Genomic DNA, 13,265 nt, shown 5'->3' with positions numbered 1-13,265 from the left:
AACAAGTATCTGGACTGCGTAGTGGAGTGGCCCCGGTGCCCAATTTGATACCGGGGCCACAATATAATAAAAAATCCCTCAACTGGTCTGAATTCCACCAAAAAAGTATCTGGACTGCGTAGTGGAGTGGCCCCGGTACCCAATTTGATACCCGGGCCACAATATAATAATAAAACCCTCAACTGGTCTCAATTCCAGTGCACAGATGGCGGACACCGGATGGACGTCTAAAACCAACATAGCAGTTAAGGGCGCAGTTCCTTTTTTTTGTGACTGCACAAACAATTAACGTAGTAATAGAAATGACAGTTTTTTGTTTTTTTTTTAAATATAGAAAGAAAGAAGGTAGTACTAGAAATGGCAGTTATTCGAATCCCCAGGAGAGTCTAAGTGGGGTGAGCCACAGAGAGATTATTTCCCTCAGTTTCTCTAACAGGTTGTCAGCAATAGAAATGGCAGTTCCTCTTTTTTGGAACTGCACAGTGATGAAAATGAAGGTGGAGCTGGTGGCATGTCACGGTCCTCTTCAGAGGACAATCTCCTGACCAGCAGGTCTTTGCACCGCTGTAGACTTGTGTCCGCCGGAAACAGAGACACAGCATACGCTTTAAACCGAGGATTGAGAACGGTGGCCAGAATGTATTCCTCTGACTTTAAAAGACTGACCACCCTCGGATCCTGGCAAAGCGTACAAAGGGCTTCATCCACAAGAGCTACATGCTTGGTGGAATCGCAATGGTGTACCAGCTCCTCCCTCACTTTCTCCAGCTGCTTCTGCAAAAGCCTGATCAGGGGAATCACCTGACTCAAGCTGGCAGTGTCGGAACTGACTTCTCGTGTGGCAAGTTCAAATGGCTGCAGAACCTTGCACAACACGGAAATCATTCTCCAGTGCGCTTGACTCAGGCGCATCCCCACTCCTTTTCCTATGTCGTAGGTGGCTGTGTAGGATTGAATGGCCTTTTAATGCTCCTCCATCCTCTGCAGCATATAGAGGGTGGAGTTCTAGCATGTCACTACCTCTTGTTAATTTAGATTGCAAGGCTTGTAAATACTTTGAAGATAAAAAAAAAGCAGGCTGCACAGACTGTGGAGCTAGAAAGTGAAATTAAATGGACCACGTTTTTTTGGTGGCTATCTATGCCCCCCTCGCCCTACACTTGTAGTTGAATATAAAAAAAGCAGCCTGCATAGACTGTAGGACTAGAAATTCAAATATACAAAGAAATGGACAAAGGCAGTTTGGTATCTGTCTGCATCAGATCCCCTCTCCACTAGGAGTAAAATAGAAAACTATTCAGCCGTTATATAATCTAGAATATAAATAGAAATTGAGAAAGGCAATTTGGTATCTGTCTGCATCATACACCTTCATTAGCCAAATCTGTAACTGGACTGTGGGTGATCCTTCCAGCATATGCAGAGGGCGTGCTGCAAATGGTGGAAGGAGCCACCTCTTCCCGTACAGTGATGGGAAGGTTAGGCTTCGCAACCACCAACACCCTTGGACTCGCCTTGGGGATTTGTGATAATTTCTCTTTAGAAGGCAGAGTTGTTTGCTGTGTTGTTGCTGACAGCATAACTCTCTTAAATTTTTTGTAGGGGGGGGGAGGAGGGCTTAGTTCCTTGGGTGAAGCTGAACCACTAGTCATGAACACGGGCCAGGGCCTAATCCGTTCCTTGCCACTGCGTGTCGTAAATGGCATATTGGCAACTTTACGTTTCTCCTCAGATGCCCTGTACTAGGAAATTGGGCATCGGGCTTGCCAGACGACGTTGATGGCATTTCATCGTCTATGTCATGACTAGTGGCAGCAGCTTCAGCATTAGGAGGAAGTGGGTCTTGATCTTTCCCTACTTTATCCTCCAAATTTTTGTTCTGCATTATATGTAGCACAAGAGAGTGTACCCCGAAGCCACACACACTCGGCAAAGCCTTTAAAAATTATATGCGGCACAGGAGAGTACCACTGGACTGGAGTTATACAGCAGTACCACTGGACTTATACTGCAGAATCAGTGAAATTTGAAATATGGCAGTACCAATGGACTTATACTGCAGAATGAGTGAACTTTGTAATATTGTAGTACCACTGGACTTATACTGCAGAATGAGTGAACTTTGTAATATAGCAGTACCACTGGACTTATACTGCAGAATCAGTGAACTTTGTAATATTGCAGTACCACTGGACTTATACTGCAGAATGAGTGAACTTTGTAATATAGCAGTACCACTGGACTTATACTGCTGAATCAGTGAACTTTGTAATATAGCAGTACCACTGGACTTATACTGCTGAATCAGTGAACTTTGTAATATAGCAGTACCACTGGAATTATACTGCAGAATCAGTGAACTTTGTAATATTGCAGTACCAATGGACTTATACTGCAGAATCAGTGAACTTTGTAATATTGCAGTACCAATGGACTTATACTGCAGAATCAGTAAACTTTGTAATATTGCAGTACCACTGGAATTATACTGCGGAATCAGTGAACTTTGTAATATAGCAGTACCACTGGACTTATACTGCTGAATCAGTGAACTTTGTAATATAGCAGTACCACTGGACTTATACTGCTGAATCAGTGAACTTTGTAATATAGCAGTACCACTGGACTTATACTGCTGAATCAGTGAACTTTGTAATATAGCAGTACCAATGGACTTATACTGCAGAATCAGTGAACTTTGTAATATTGCAGTACCAATGGACTTATACTGCAGGATTGTTTTTGGATATTTTTTTTTAATTTCTTTTTTTTATAATTATTTATTTTTTATTTTTTTTAGAACTTTTTTTAAAATTTTTTATAACTTGGGAATAATGGGGAAATAACAATGCCCTTAGAAGGACAGAGCACAGGACACAGCACCACTGGACTGAACAGGACACTTCACAGGACCCAGAAGCACCACTGAACTCAGAAGGACAGAGCACAGGACACAGCACCACTGGACTGAGCAGAACACAGCACAGCACAGCACAGCACGAGATATAGCAGGACAGAGGAAAACCTAACACAACCTCCCTCTAACCTGATCAATGCCCGAGTGAAGATGACGGCGGCTAGCGGGGAATTTATAGAATACGAGTATCGCGAGATCCGACAGCGGGATTATGACTCAGAGCCTCGGTTTCAGTTTTGCAATTGGCGGGAATACCCGGATCTGTCTCGGATCCGGCTCGGATCGGCAACGTTCGGGTGGGCTCGGATTTCAGATATCCGAGCCCGCTCATCTCTACTTTTGACAGCTGCACAATTATGGGGGACACCCCAAAAGCACTGAGGAGTGCTAAAAATTATTTGGTAGATACTGCTGACAGATATGACTTTTGACAGCTAGAAATATTTATGCACAATTATGGGGGACACCCCAAAAGCACTGGGGAGTGCCAAATATTAAAAAAAAAAAATAAACCTCTATCCTCCTCTCTTCTCTAGCGATTTTTGTTAGAGCAATTGCAAGAAGAATATTGGATTCTCTGTCCCTGCTCTAATCAGCCTGTGACTACACCCTGCTCTCTCCCTCTGTCAAATGGCGATGGATTGCTGTGGAGGCGTGTATTTATAATCTTGAAGTATCGCGAGAACCGACAACGTCACGATGACATTCGGCCTCGATTTGGATTCGGAGCGGGCGGGAGAGTACCAAGCTACTCAGCTCAGTACTCGGATAGGCAAAGTTCGAGTGGGTTCGGTTCTCGGGGAACCGGACCCGCCCATCTCTACATTGTACTCAAAAATAACATTTTCTATGATAGCTGCCATAGTGGGCTTGTCAGAGCAAAACAATAGGGTCTGAATATCTGACATTTTGCCACTAGTGAGTTACTAGTAAGTAGTTTTAGTGTGTCTATAGTGTGGCATTTTCACAGCCTCCTTCTTGTATAGTCATTAAAATTCACTCCACTCCTTAAAATCGAGATTTCCACCAGTAAAGTCGTAGCTGGATCTTAAGTGGGGGAGTGAAATGATAAGGCATATTGTTTCCACAAATTAATAAGAAAGTGTTGTGATACTGTGAAGACACCTTAATAACAGAAACGTTAACAGGAAATAGTAGAGACTCTTTGTCACAAACAATTGGAAAAAAACATGCAGTGTTTATACTATAGGGATACAAAAAACAGAACTGTCAGCTTGTGTCCTTACCAGTATGAGGGGACTATTTATGATAAAGCAATGATAGGACTAGTTTTCTATTGCTGTGATAGATAGAAACTTCCTATTACTGCAATTTTCCATTACATTTTCTCCAGTGCAGCTGAACAATGCTTAGCTCCCCAGCAATACAGGCTGCCAGTGGTAACAGTACTCTTACAGTGACTAGGCAGACTGGCTGCCAGGTTACACATGTGCAGTGGTACTGGAAGTCCTGACTTGGGCTTCCAGTAATGGCAATAGTAAGAGTACTCTTACAGTGACCAGGCAGACTGGCTGCCAGGTTATACATGCGCAGCAGTACTGGCAGTGGTCAGAGTACTCTTGCTGTGACCAGGCAGACTGACTGCCAGGTTATACATGCGAAATGTTACTGGAAGTCCTGACTTGCGCTTCCAGTATCAGTTTCCATTGAAAAATAAAAGACATTTAAAAAAATAGACTAAATAGGCTTCAGATTTTGACAGGAAAATCCCGGGGAAACTGTTTGCTGGAGAAAGGGGTTATCTCCTAATGATAAATTGGCTCCTAAAACTATATATCTAGCACTATAGAATTATGAGAAATTGGTTCATATTTTGTTTCCTATTATGTTGCAATCCAACATCTGGCATCCTCATTTCTTGTGAAATTTTAGAGATTTCTGTGCTCTAAATATAACTGAAATTCAGTTAAAATCATGTACAGTCAACTCATAGCTAAGGAGGTTAAAAAATGTGACAAAAGGGTTATTTTTATCTTGTTTATTTATTCCATAGGGCATATCACGTTGGGAAAACGATACAGTGTTTCAGGATAAAACAAATCCTTTAGCAAGCAATACGCAAGTGTGAAAAGTTTTGTTTTACTAAAGTGTTTGTTTGAATCTCAGATGTTGCTGTGAAACCTGCCAGATATAAGAAAGGTTGCATTTATTATGAGTGTTGGTTTGAGTGATTTTCCTACTGTTGCGGGGGTATTCAATTGTTTGAGGTAAGTTGTTGTTTTTTTAGCGTGTTAAGTCATTTTAATGCTGTTTTTTATAATTTTCGAGCGGGTTAACTTTGCCCGCAATTCAATTCCATTTGTAATGCTACTTTTTTTTCATGAAACGGTCCTCTCGCGCTCCAGTAGAAGGTCTATTGAAAGTATAGGGTGTGGGAGAGACACCCATGTTAAAAGCTATTCAATTGTTTTTTAACGCGGCGGGTAAAACAGGCAAATATGCTGTTTCATCTCGCACCTCCTTGGGGTGTGTTAAAAATAAAAAACCTAACTTTTATTGCCCCTTTTTTATTTATTTGTTTCTCTTCTTAAAAAGGGAAAGGGAAGAATAAGGGTAAGGAAATGAGGATAAAGGGAAGTGTGTTCTATTTTTCTTTCTTTCTCGGTGACGACCAGTGCCCCCGCCCCCCCCCCCCCCCCCCCACACACACACTCACTATATTGTTATAAAATGTTATAGTATCTTGAGTATTCTGGATAACAATTGTATACTTACCTGTCTATTTAATGAAAACCTGTTGTTGTCTTTGATATTTGCTACTCAAATATTTTCAGCTCCATTGACATATGCCCATGATATGTATTGTTCTCTGTTTTTGTTTTTATTCCTGCAAATGTACTAATTGTTGATTCTTATCTGTACATCATTGCTATTTTTCAAAATAAACACCGTAGTTAAAAAAAAACCAAAAAAAAAAACCTCTGAAAAGTATTTGAAATCATGTAAAAAAAAAATGAAAAAAAGTTAAACTTATGTTTATCACTAATGCCTAACTTGTGTAAGTAAGTTAATTTTCTTGTGAAAAAATATTGAAATAAAAAAACATTAAAAGAAAATTAAAATTAAAATCACTAACTAATTAGATTTATGTATGTTTTCGGTGCAAATATAAATGTAGTAATGTGTTTTCACACGGTAGAGGTGATTGTATGGTAAAAAATAGTTCAATAAAAAAATATGCTAATGAAAATGTATGCAAATCCTTTTTTTTGTGTTATACATGACGGCGTTAAAACTCCCCTTCACTCCCATAAAATCTCGCAACACAATTTTTAACGTGCGGGGGCAGCGTTCCCTCTTTTTCAATTGAATTGCACAAGTTTTCCGGCTGCGCTAACTCAAAACGGTTGCTATTGCCGGCAAAAACCCACGGGAGATTTTTTTCTTTAACACGGCAAGGAAAAAAAAAATCGTGCTAACAATTGAATACCCCCCTTAGCATGTTATATAGTGTTATCCGTTGGTTAGTAATGCAGTTACAGCACAATATGTGACAAAAACATTTTTATTTTTTTTCAAATCAGTGTGACAGATTAAACCTTTGTTTCTGCTTTAATCTTATGTTTTTGAGGCTACATAGAAATTGATAAATAAACCAAAAATTCATAATGCAGAATGAAGATACCTTTGTTAGCAGGCCCTCACATGTAATAAACTATAATAAACAATAGACTGCTGACAAATAGTTCTATTGATGTTGTTGCATTTGCATAATGAGAAGTCACAGGCTAAATAAAATTGCAGCAATATATTATTATAAGAAATTAGAGTGTACATCATCCTATAACAAGAGCTATTTGTTTGTTTTGTAGTCGTGATGATGTCATTGGGAAGGTCTGTTTAACACGTAACGTCCTGGCAGAATATCCAAAAGGTAAGAGCTTTCTGCTCTTTTCATACTATTGTAACAGTGAATCTCTTTTCCTTCATAATTGTATTGTAATGTACTGGTGACACTTATGTAGCAGGACATGTGTGACATAGTATCATGGTCCATAACAGAAATGCATATATTGGTAAAAGTAATTACAAAAATGTCCTCTCAAAAACTATAATTTAACATATTTGGCCTTGAAGGTAAATGCATTGTTCCACTACAGCTCTATTAAAAAATAAATAATTTTATGCCCACTCCATTACAAACAGATGGAGCTCCTTCCACAACTTTAAGACAGTGTATTGACAGGATCCAGTGGAGTCTGCAGGCGTTTCAGTTGCTGTTATATGGCCCTGTCCCTTTGTATAAGTCCACCAATGCACACAGTACATTCTGTAAAGCTGTCAGTCACTCTGCGTCTGCTCTGTTACTGAAGCACCTCCCTTTTGCTGCAGTGGAGGGAAGAAGAGGATGGTGGACTATAGCTGCTGCACCATTCTTCCACAAGAAATTCACGCAACTGACACGTGGTTATTGATGGAGGAAAATGCTGTCTAAGGCCTCATTCAAGAATAGTCCATAAATATTTAAATGAGTTCAGATCTGTTAACTGCAAAGTTCATTATATGGCAATCATATGTGCTCTATGGATGGAGCATTGTTATCCTGGTAGACACCCCTTCGCTCAGAAAAGAAATGCCCACTTCATGCCATTAAGAATTAATTATCAATGACTTTTCCTTCGAAGGGAATGACTTTACAAAAACCAAGAAAACAAAAACCAAGAATGTGCACCCCCACAACAATACAGCAGTACCAGAACCCTTCACAGTTGGAGACAAGCACTCAGGGGCCAGGCTTTAGAATTATTTAGGTTGGTCCTACATTAGTCTACTTGTTGAGACTTGGTGAAGGATTATTCATCTCTCCATATCACCTTCCTTCATTTCTCTGTAGTGCATGTTCTGTAGTCTTTCAACCACTGAACTCACAAGCGTGCATTGCCAGGTGTGATTTGTGGTTTAAGCACTGCAACCCAACTATGATATCCTGCCCTGTGGTTTGATTTTGATGAAACTGGCTGCTCATGCCACAGGTTGTAATTTGCTGTCAATTGATCTGCAGTTGCTCACCTGTTTAGTTTTGCACTTTGATTTAAAACATGAATATCATGATCCTGGAATATTTACGTGCACTGATCTCAAAGCACTTTCTGGTGGAAAATAGGCGGCAGTCTTAAGGGTCCTTGTGCACTCTTTTCTCTTGTGCGCTAATCCATCTGTTCCTCAATTTCATACACAGAGAAAAATTGAAAACCGCAGACAATCAGAAAGTTGAGCAATTCTCCCTGATTAGTGATTTATTCCAAAGTGGTTCTGATACAAGCACATGTTTGAGGGATGTGCCCAACTCTTCAGATACATCTGAATCATACTTTGTTAACCATTATACATAAAAAAATTAAAACTATCAAACCTGACACATTAATAGAACACATCCATATTATTCCTTAGCTCCCTTGGCGTTCAATACTAGAATGAAGGAAAACAATCCTGTTAGTTTTAGGTTGATTTAGTGATGGGTAACAGGGCAAAGGAAACACATGTATGCTGTGTGCACTACTTAGGAGTTACTTTGCAGTTTTGGTGGTGCCTGATGATACATTATTTTAGTGATGGAGTGATAGGAAATCACAATAAGATCTCTGTACAACAGTTGTTTTATACCTGCAAGAGATGGCTCATACAGGAGCAGTTGGTTGCTGGGTGATAGTGCAAATCTGGTGGAGAAGTAAAGGGGCAAACAGTCTGGAAGGAATGAAAGGTTAATTAGCCAGGGGTTGTCTGAGTTAATCAAAATAATAAGGTTTACTGTTAGTTTTAGTTTGGGTAATTACTTTATAACCATGTAGTGATAAAGGTATTTTTAGTTCAAAGTATGTTTATTTTTAGAAGTCAAATAAAAGAGTATAATAAAAGACAGTCTCAGTATGTATATACTTTTTCATAAACACAGTAAAAAGAAAAACAAAACCATAACTGTACGGGAGGACATATGGGGGAGATAGGGCTATAAGTAATATAAAATGTCGTTAAAGTAGTTGTAATCAACTATGGGACCAAAATGTCAGTAGGTCTGAATGTCAGTTTATTGCAGGGTTATTCAGTTATATTTTTATACATAATATTATTTTATTTGGCTTGGTGCCAAAATTGTTGCTGCAGGGGGAATTCACAAACTCTTTGTAATAATGTCCTGTTAAGGGCTTGACATGTATGACAGATTTATATAAGGTATATGGTTATCTGAGTATATTAGTGAGGCATACACCTGCAGTATGAGTAAACCACATCAGCATTGATTCAAAGCCTTCATTTACTTTCCAGACATTTTTATTTCCATTTTAGTGACAATGCTTTTAAACAGTACACTTTAAGTATTTCTTTTTTGAGGGTTAACTTATTGCAGAGTTTGTGCATCTGGAGAGTTGGAGAGTTTCTTCATATATTAGAAGCAATATGCTGCAATAATATGTCAGAATGTCAACTAAAGAGAATCACTATTTGAACAAAGAGCAGATTGTTTTCCCAGAATGTTACAGATTTCTGGAACCTGTCAGCATTGTTGAACAGCTCTTAGTGTTATTAAGGCCAACACACTATGTTTGCAGTTGCAGCTTGGAACTATAAGACACTATGCAGTACTAGACGTATTTTCCTAAAATGTCAAAAAAATGACAGTTTCTTTCAAACCACAGTATCAAAGCAATTAAAGTATTTCTAGTTCTGATTTATTTTATAAACATTTTACATAGCAAATAATATTGAGAATCACAATGGTGACATGAACTTACCGAAATTGTGGTAAGAGCCCAACTTAGCGTGAACTGTCCATTTGATCTGTTGAATGAGGATTATCTTTTCTACTTACGTTTCATGCTTCCTTCTCAATATTAGCTATCTCTAACAGCTTTCAGGTTTCATTTTAAATTGTCTCCCATACCACCCTGCACTTGACATCTCACTAACCCTAGTGCAGCATACTGCTAATGCCGCTCCAACGGTCCAGAGCTATAACCTGCAATAGACCTGGAATATAAATTGCAGCTAAATGTTGTATATGTAGCTCTGCCCAAAAGAAATTGACTTTCCCTGTTACATATATAATGTCCACCTGGTTATACACTTATTATATTTGGATGTAGCATCTGTCTGCCACTATTCTTAGGTCTTGATTGTTCTTGACCTGCTGGAGGTCACATAGTACGCTGCCTACTTGAAACAATCTACTGTAATATCCAACTTTTATAGTAGCTTTGGACATATAAATCATGGCTGAAGTCTGAATTACTTTACTAATGAAATGACCAGTTGTCTGCTGGAAAGTTAGGAGCATTCACTCCACTTGACAAAACAATTCCAGGAACTTAATGGACTGGCCAGAATAAAATTGGGATCTCTCCCAACTAATCAATTGTCTATGCTGATTCTGTAAAGAGCTAGGACAGTGTAAGCCTAATAAAGGAAAATCTTGGCTTTTGGTGAATGGAGGGACCTTGACCCACCAGAATAAATCCTGGTGAGTGCACACTTTTAATAAAAAAAAGTGGCATGTACAGTGCAGCACAATATGTTTAAGCTTTCTCATGAATTTAACTTCCACACGCCTGCCTTTTATTATATGAGACACTTCCTAATAATGGGGACTGAGTGCACTCTATTTTGGATTTGTTTCTTGTTTTGACCATTTTCTGACTTATGCCTTCATTTCTGAATCCCCTGACTTTGGTCTGTGAACTTTTTCAGATCCTGATCTGCAGTTTTTCCAGGCTTATGGCATTTAGCACAGTATTGGTGAGAGGTCATTCATATCCCACCCATCAGCACCAAGTTTTAAATTAATAACATGTCCATTTAATAAAAAGGCCTATTTCCAATACCAGCCGCAAAATCAAATTCCCCCACATTTAAAAGATTCTATTATTGCTAATAAATTATCAATGTATTTTTATAATTATAGTGATTTACTGTTTTTTATGGTATTTATGTTAGATATACCTCCATTCTCTCCAGCCACCTCTACCCCTCTGCTCTCTCCAGTCCATTCTCCCCCATTGTTCTCGGTAGCTGACTCTCGCTCCCTGTTCTCTCCAGCCACCTTTTGCTCCATGGGTGGTCTCTGTCTCCTTAGCCCTCTCCCCTCTTATTTCCGGCCCTGTTCTCTTCAGCCACTTTCCTTCCCTGATCTCTGTTAGCTTGGAGTGTGTAGGCCGTAGACTTCGTTAGTACCATGCTTCGTACCAGACTTCTTCACATATACTTCTGTCTACCACTCCTATCGAAATGCTCTGGACACTGCAAAACAAACATACTTTCAATCTCTTATCTATGCTCAGGCTTCTAACCCCAAACGCCTTTTCAATACATTTAATCATCTTCTCAATCCTCCCACCCCGAACCCTCCATCTACTATCAGTGCTCAGGATCTTGCTACCTACTTCAAGGACAAGATTGATAAGATCAGACTAGAAATGGTATCCTCTTCCTCAACAAGCAATCAGCTCATTTCCTTCCCACTACCCTCTGACACCCTTTCTTCATTTGACCCCACAAATGAAGAGGAAATTTCTACGCTCTTCTTATCTTCCTACTCTACCTCCTGTCCTCTTGATCCTATTCCCTCGCAAATTGGTAGATCCCTGTCTTCTGTGCTCATTTCACCTCTAACTCAAATCTGTAATCTCTCACTCTCTACTGGCATCTTTCCATCACTATACAAGCATGCAGTGATTACTCCTATTCTAAAAAAACAAAACTCCGACCCAAACTCTCTCTCAAATTACCGTCCCATCTCTCAGCTCCCTTGCCCCTCCAAGCTTCTAGAGAGACTTGCCTACACTCGCCTCACACGCTTTCTTTCCGCAAACAACCTGTTGGATCCTCTTCAGTCAGGCTTTCGTTCTCAACACTCCACAGAGACTGCGCTGACCAAGGTTGTTAATGATCTGATCACTGCTAAGACTGAACGCCATTACTCTCTCCTAATTCTCCTTGATCTCTCGGCTGCATTTGACACAGTTGACCACTCTCTTCTCATACAAACGCTGCAATCCCTAGGTCTTCAAGACACAGTTCTATCCTGGTTCTCATCTTACCTCTCTAATCGCTCTTTCACTGTTAATTTCTCTGGAGCCACATCTGCTCCGCTTCCCCTATCAGTTGGAGTACCACAAGGCTCGGTGCTAGGTCCTCTGCTGTTCTCTATCTATACCGCTTCTCTTGGAAATCTAATAAGTTCCTTTGGCTTTTAGTATCATCTCTATGCGGATGATACCCAAATCTATCTATCCTCTCCTGATATCTCGACATCTGTGTTGTCCCGTGTAACTGACTGTCTTTCTGCCATTTCATCTTGGATGTCCTCTCGTCAACTCAAACTTAATCTTTCTAAAACAGAGTTAATAATATTCCCACCCGCCAACAAGAGCATACCTGACATTTCTATCTCTGTTGATAACATGACCATAAATCCCACCCCACAAGCTCGCTGCCTAGGTGTAATCCTTGATTCACGCCTATCCTTTGTTCCCCACATTGACTCTATATCTAAATCATGTTACATACATCTAAAGAACATTTCCAGAATACGCACATATCTCACACAAGACACTGCTAAAACCTTAATTCATGCACTAATCATCTCCCGCATTGACTATTGCAATTCCCTCCTTACTGGTCTTCCCAAAAACAGACTCAAACCCCTAAAATCTATTTTGCATGCTTCGGCAAGACTGATTTTCCTTGCAAATAACTATTCCTCTGTTGAATCACTCTGTATGTCTCTACACTGGCTGCCTGTCTTCTACCGAATCCAATATAAAATACTTTTACTAACCTACAAGGCCATCAACAAAGCTGCACCAACATACATCTCCTCTCTTGTCTCAAAATATCTCCCAACTCGGCAACTCCGTTCTGCAAAAGATCTGCGTCTCTCATCCACCCTCATTACATCCTCCCATTCCCGGTTACAGGACTTTTTTCGGGCTGCACCCACTCTATGGAACTTTCTCCCTCGCACAATAAGACTCTCCTCTGTTCTACAAACTTTCAAGCGTTCTCTGAAAACCTACCTATTCAGACAAGCTTATAATATTCCTCAACCACCATCTTAACCTCACTACCTTTAGCCTGTTACACAATTTCACACAAGACAACTACCCCCGGACCAACATTGTTGTGTGACAGGATCATTTAGCTTATGAGTCACCCTACCTTTGCAGTCTGGCTGGGCCAAGATGCAAAATGTATACTTAACCTCATGTGTCAATCTCCCATTGTCCCATAGATTGTAAGCTTGCGAGCAGGGCCTTCTCACCTCTTTGTCTGTTTTACCCAGTTTGTTTATTAGTTTATTACGTTTGTCCCCAATTGTAAAGCGCTATGGAAT

The 13,265-nt window shown here is 39.9% G+C and overlaps 1 protein-coding gene across 2 annotated transcripts in view; it reads left to right on the top strand.

The window, feature by feature from the left end:
* Window positions 1-13,265, top strand: part of LOC142138433 (ras GTPase-activating protein 4-like) — a 156,372-nt gene that overhangs the window by 80,381 nt on the left and 62,726 nt on the right. For both annotated transcript variants that reach the window (XM_075195106.1, XM_075195107.1), the window contains one exon: window positions 6,751-6,812. In XM_075195106.1, the coding sequence (XP_075051207.1) occupies window positions 6,751-6,812 (62 nt within the window). The remainder of the gene's footprint in view (window positions 1-6,750; window positions 6,813-13,265) is intronic.

The sequence above is a fragment of the Mixophyes fleayi genome, chromosome 2 (genome assembly GCF_038048845.1).
Source record: "Mixophyes fleayi isolate aMixFle1 chromosome 2, aMixFle1.hap1, whole genome shotgun sequence".
Taxonomy (NCBI): Eukaryota; Metazoa; Chordata; class Amphibia; order Anura; family Limnodynastidae; genus Mixophyes; species Mixophyes fleayi.
This window is presented reverse-complemented; position numbering and strand designations above follow the sequence as displayed.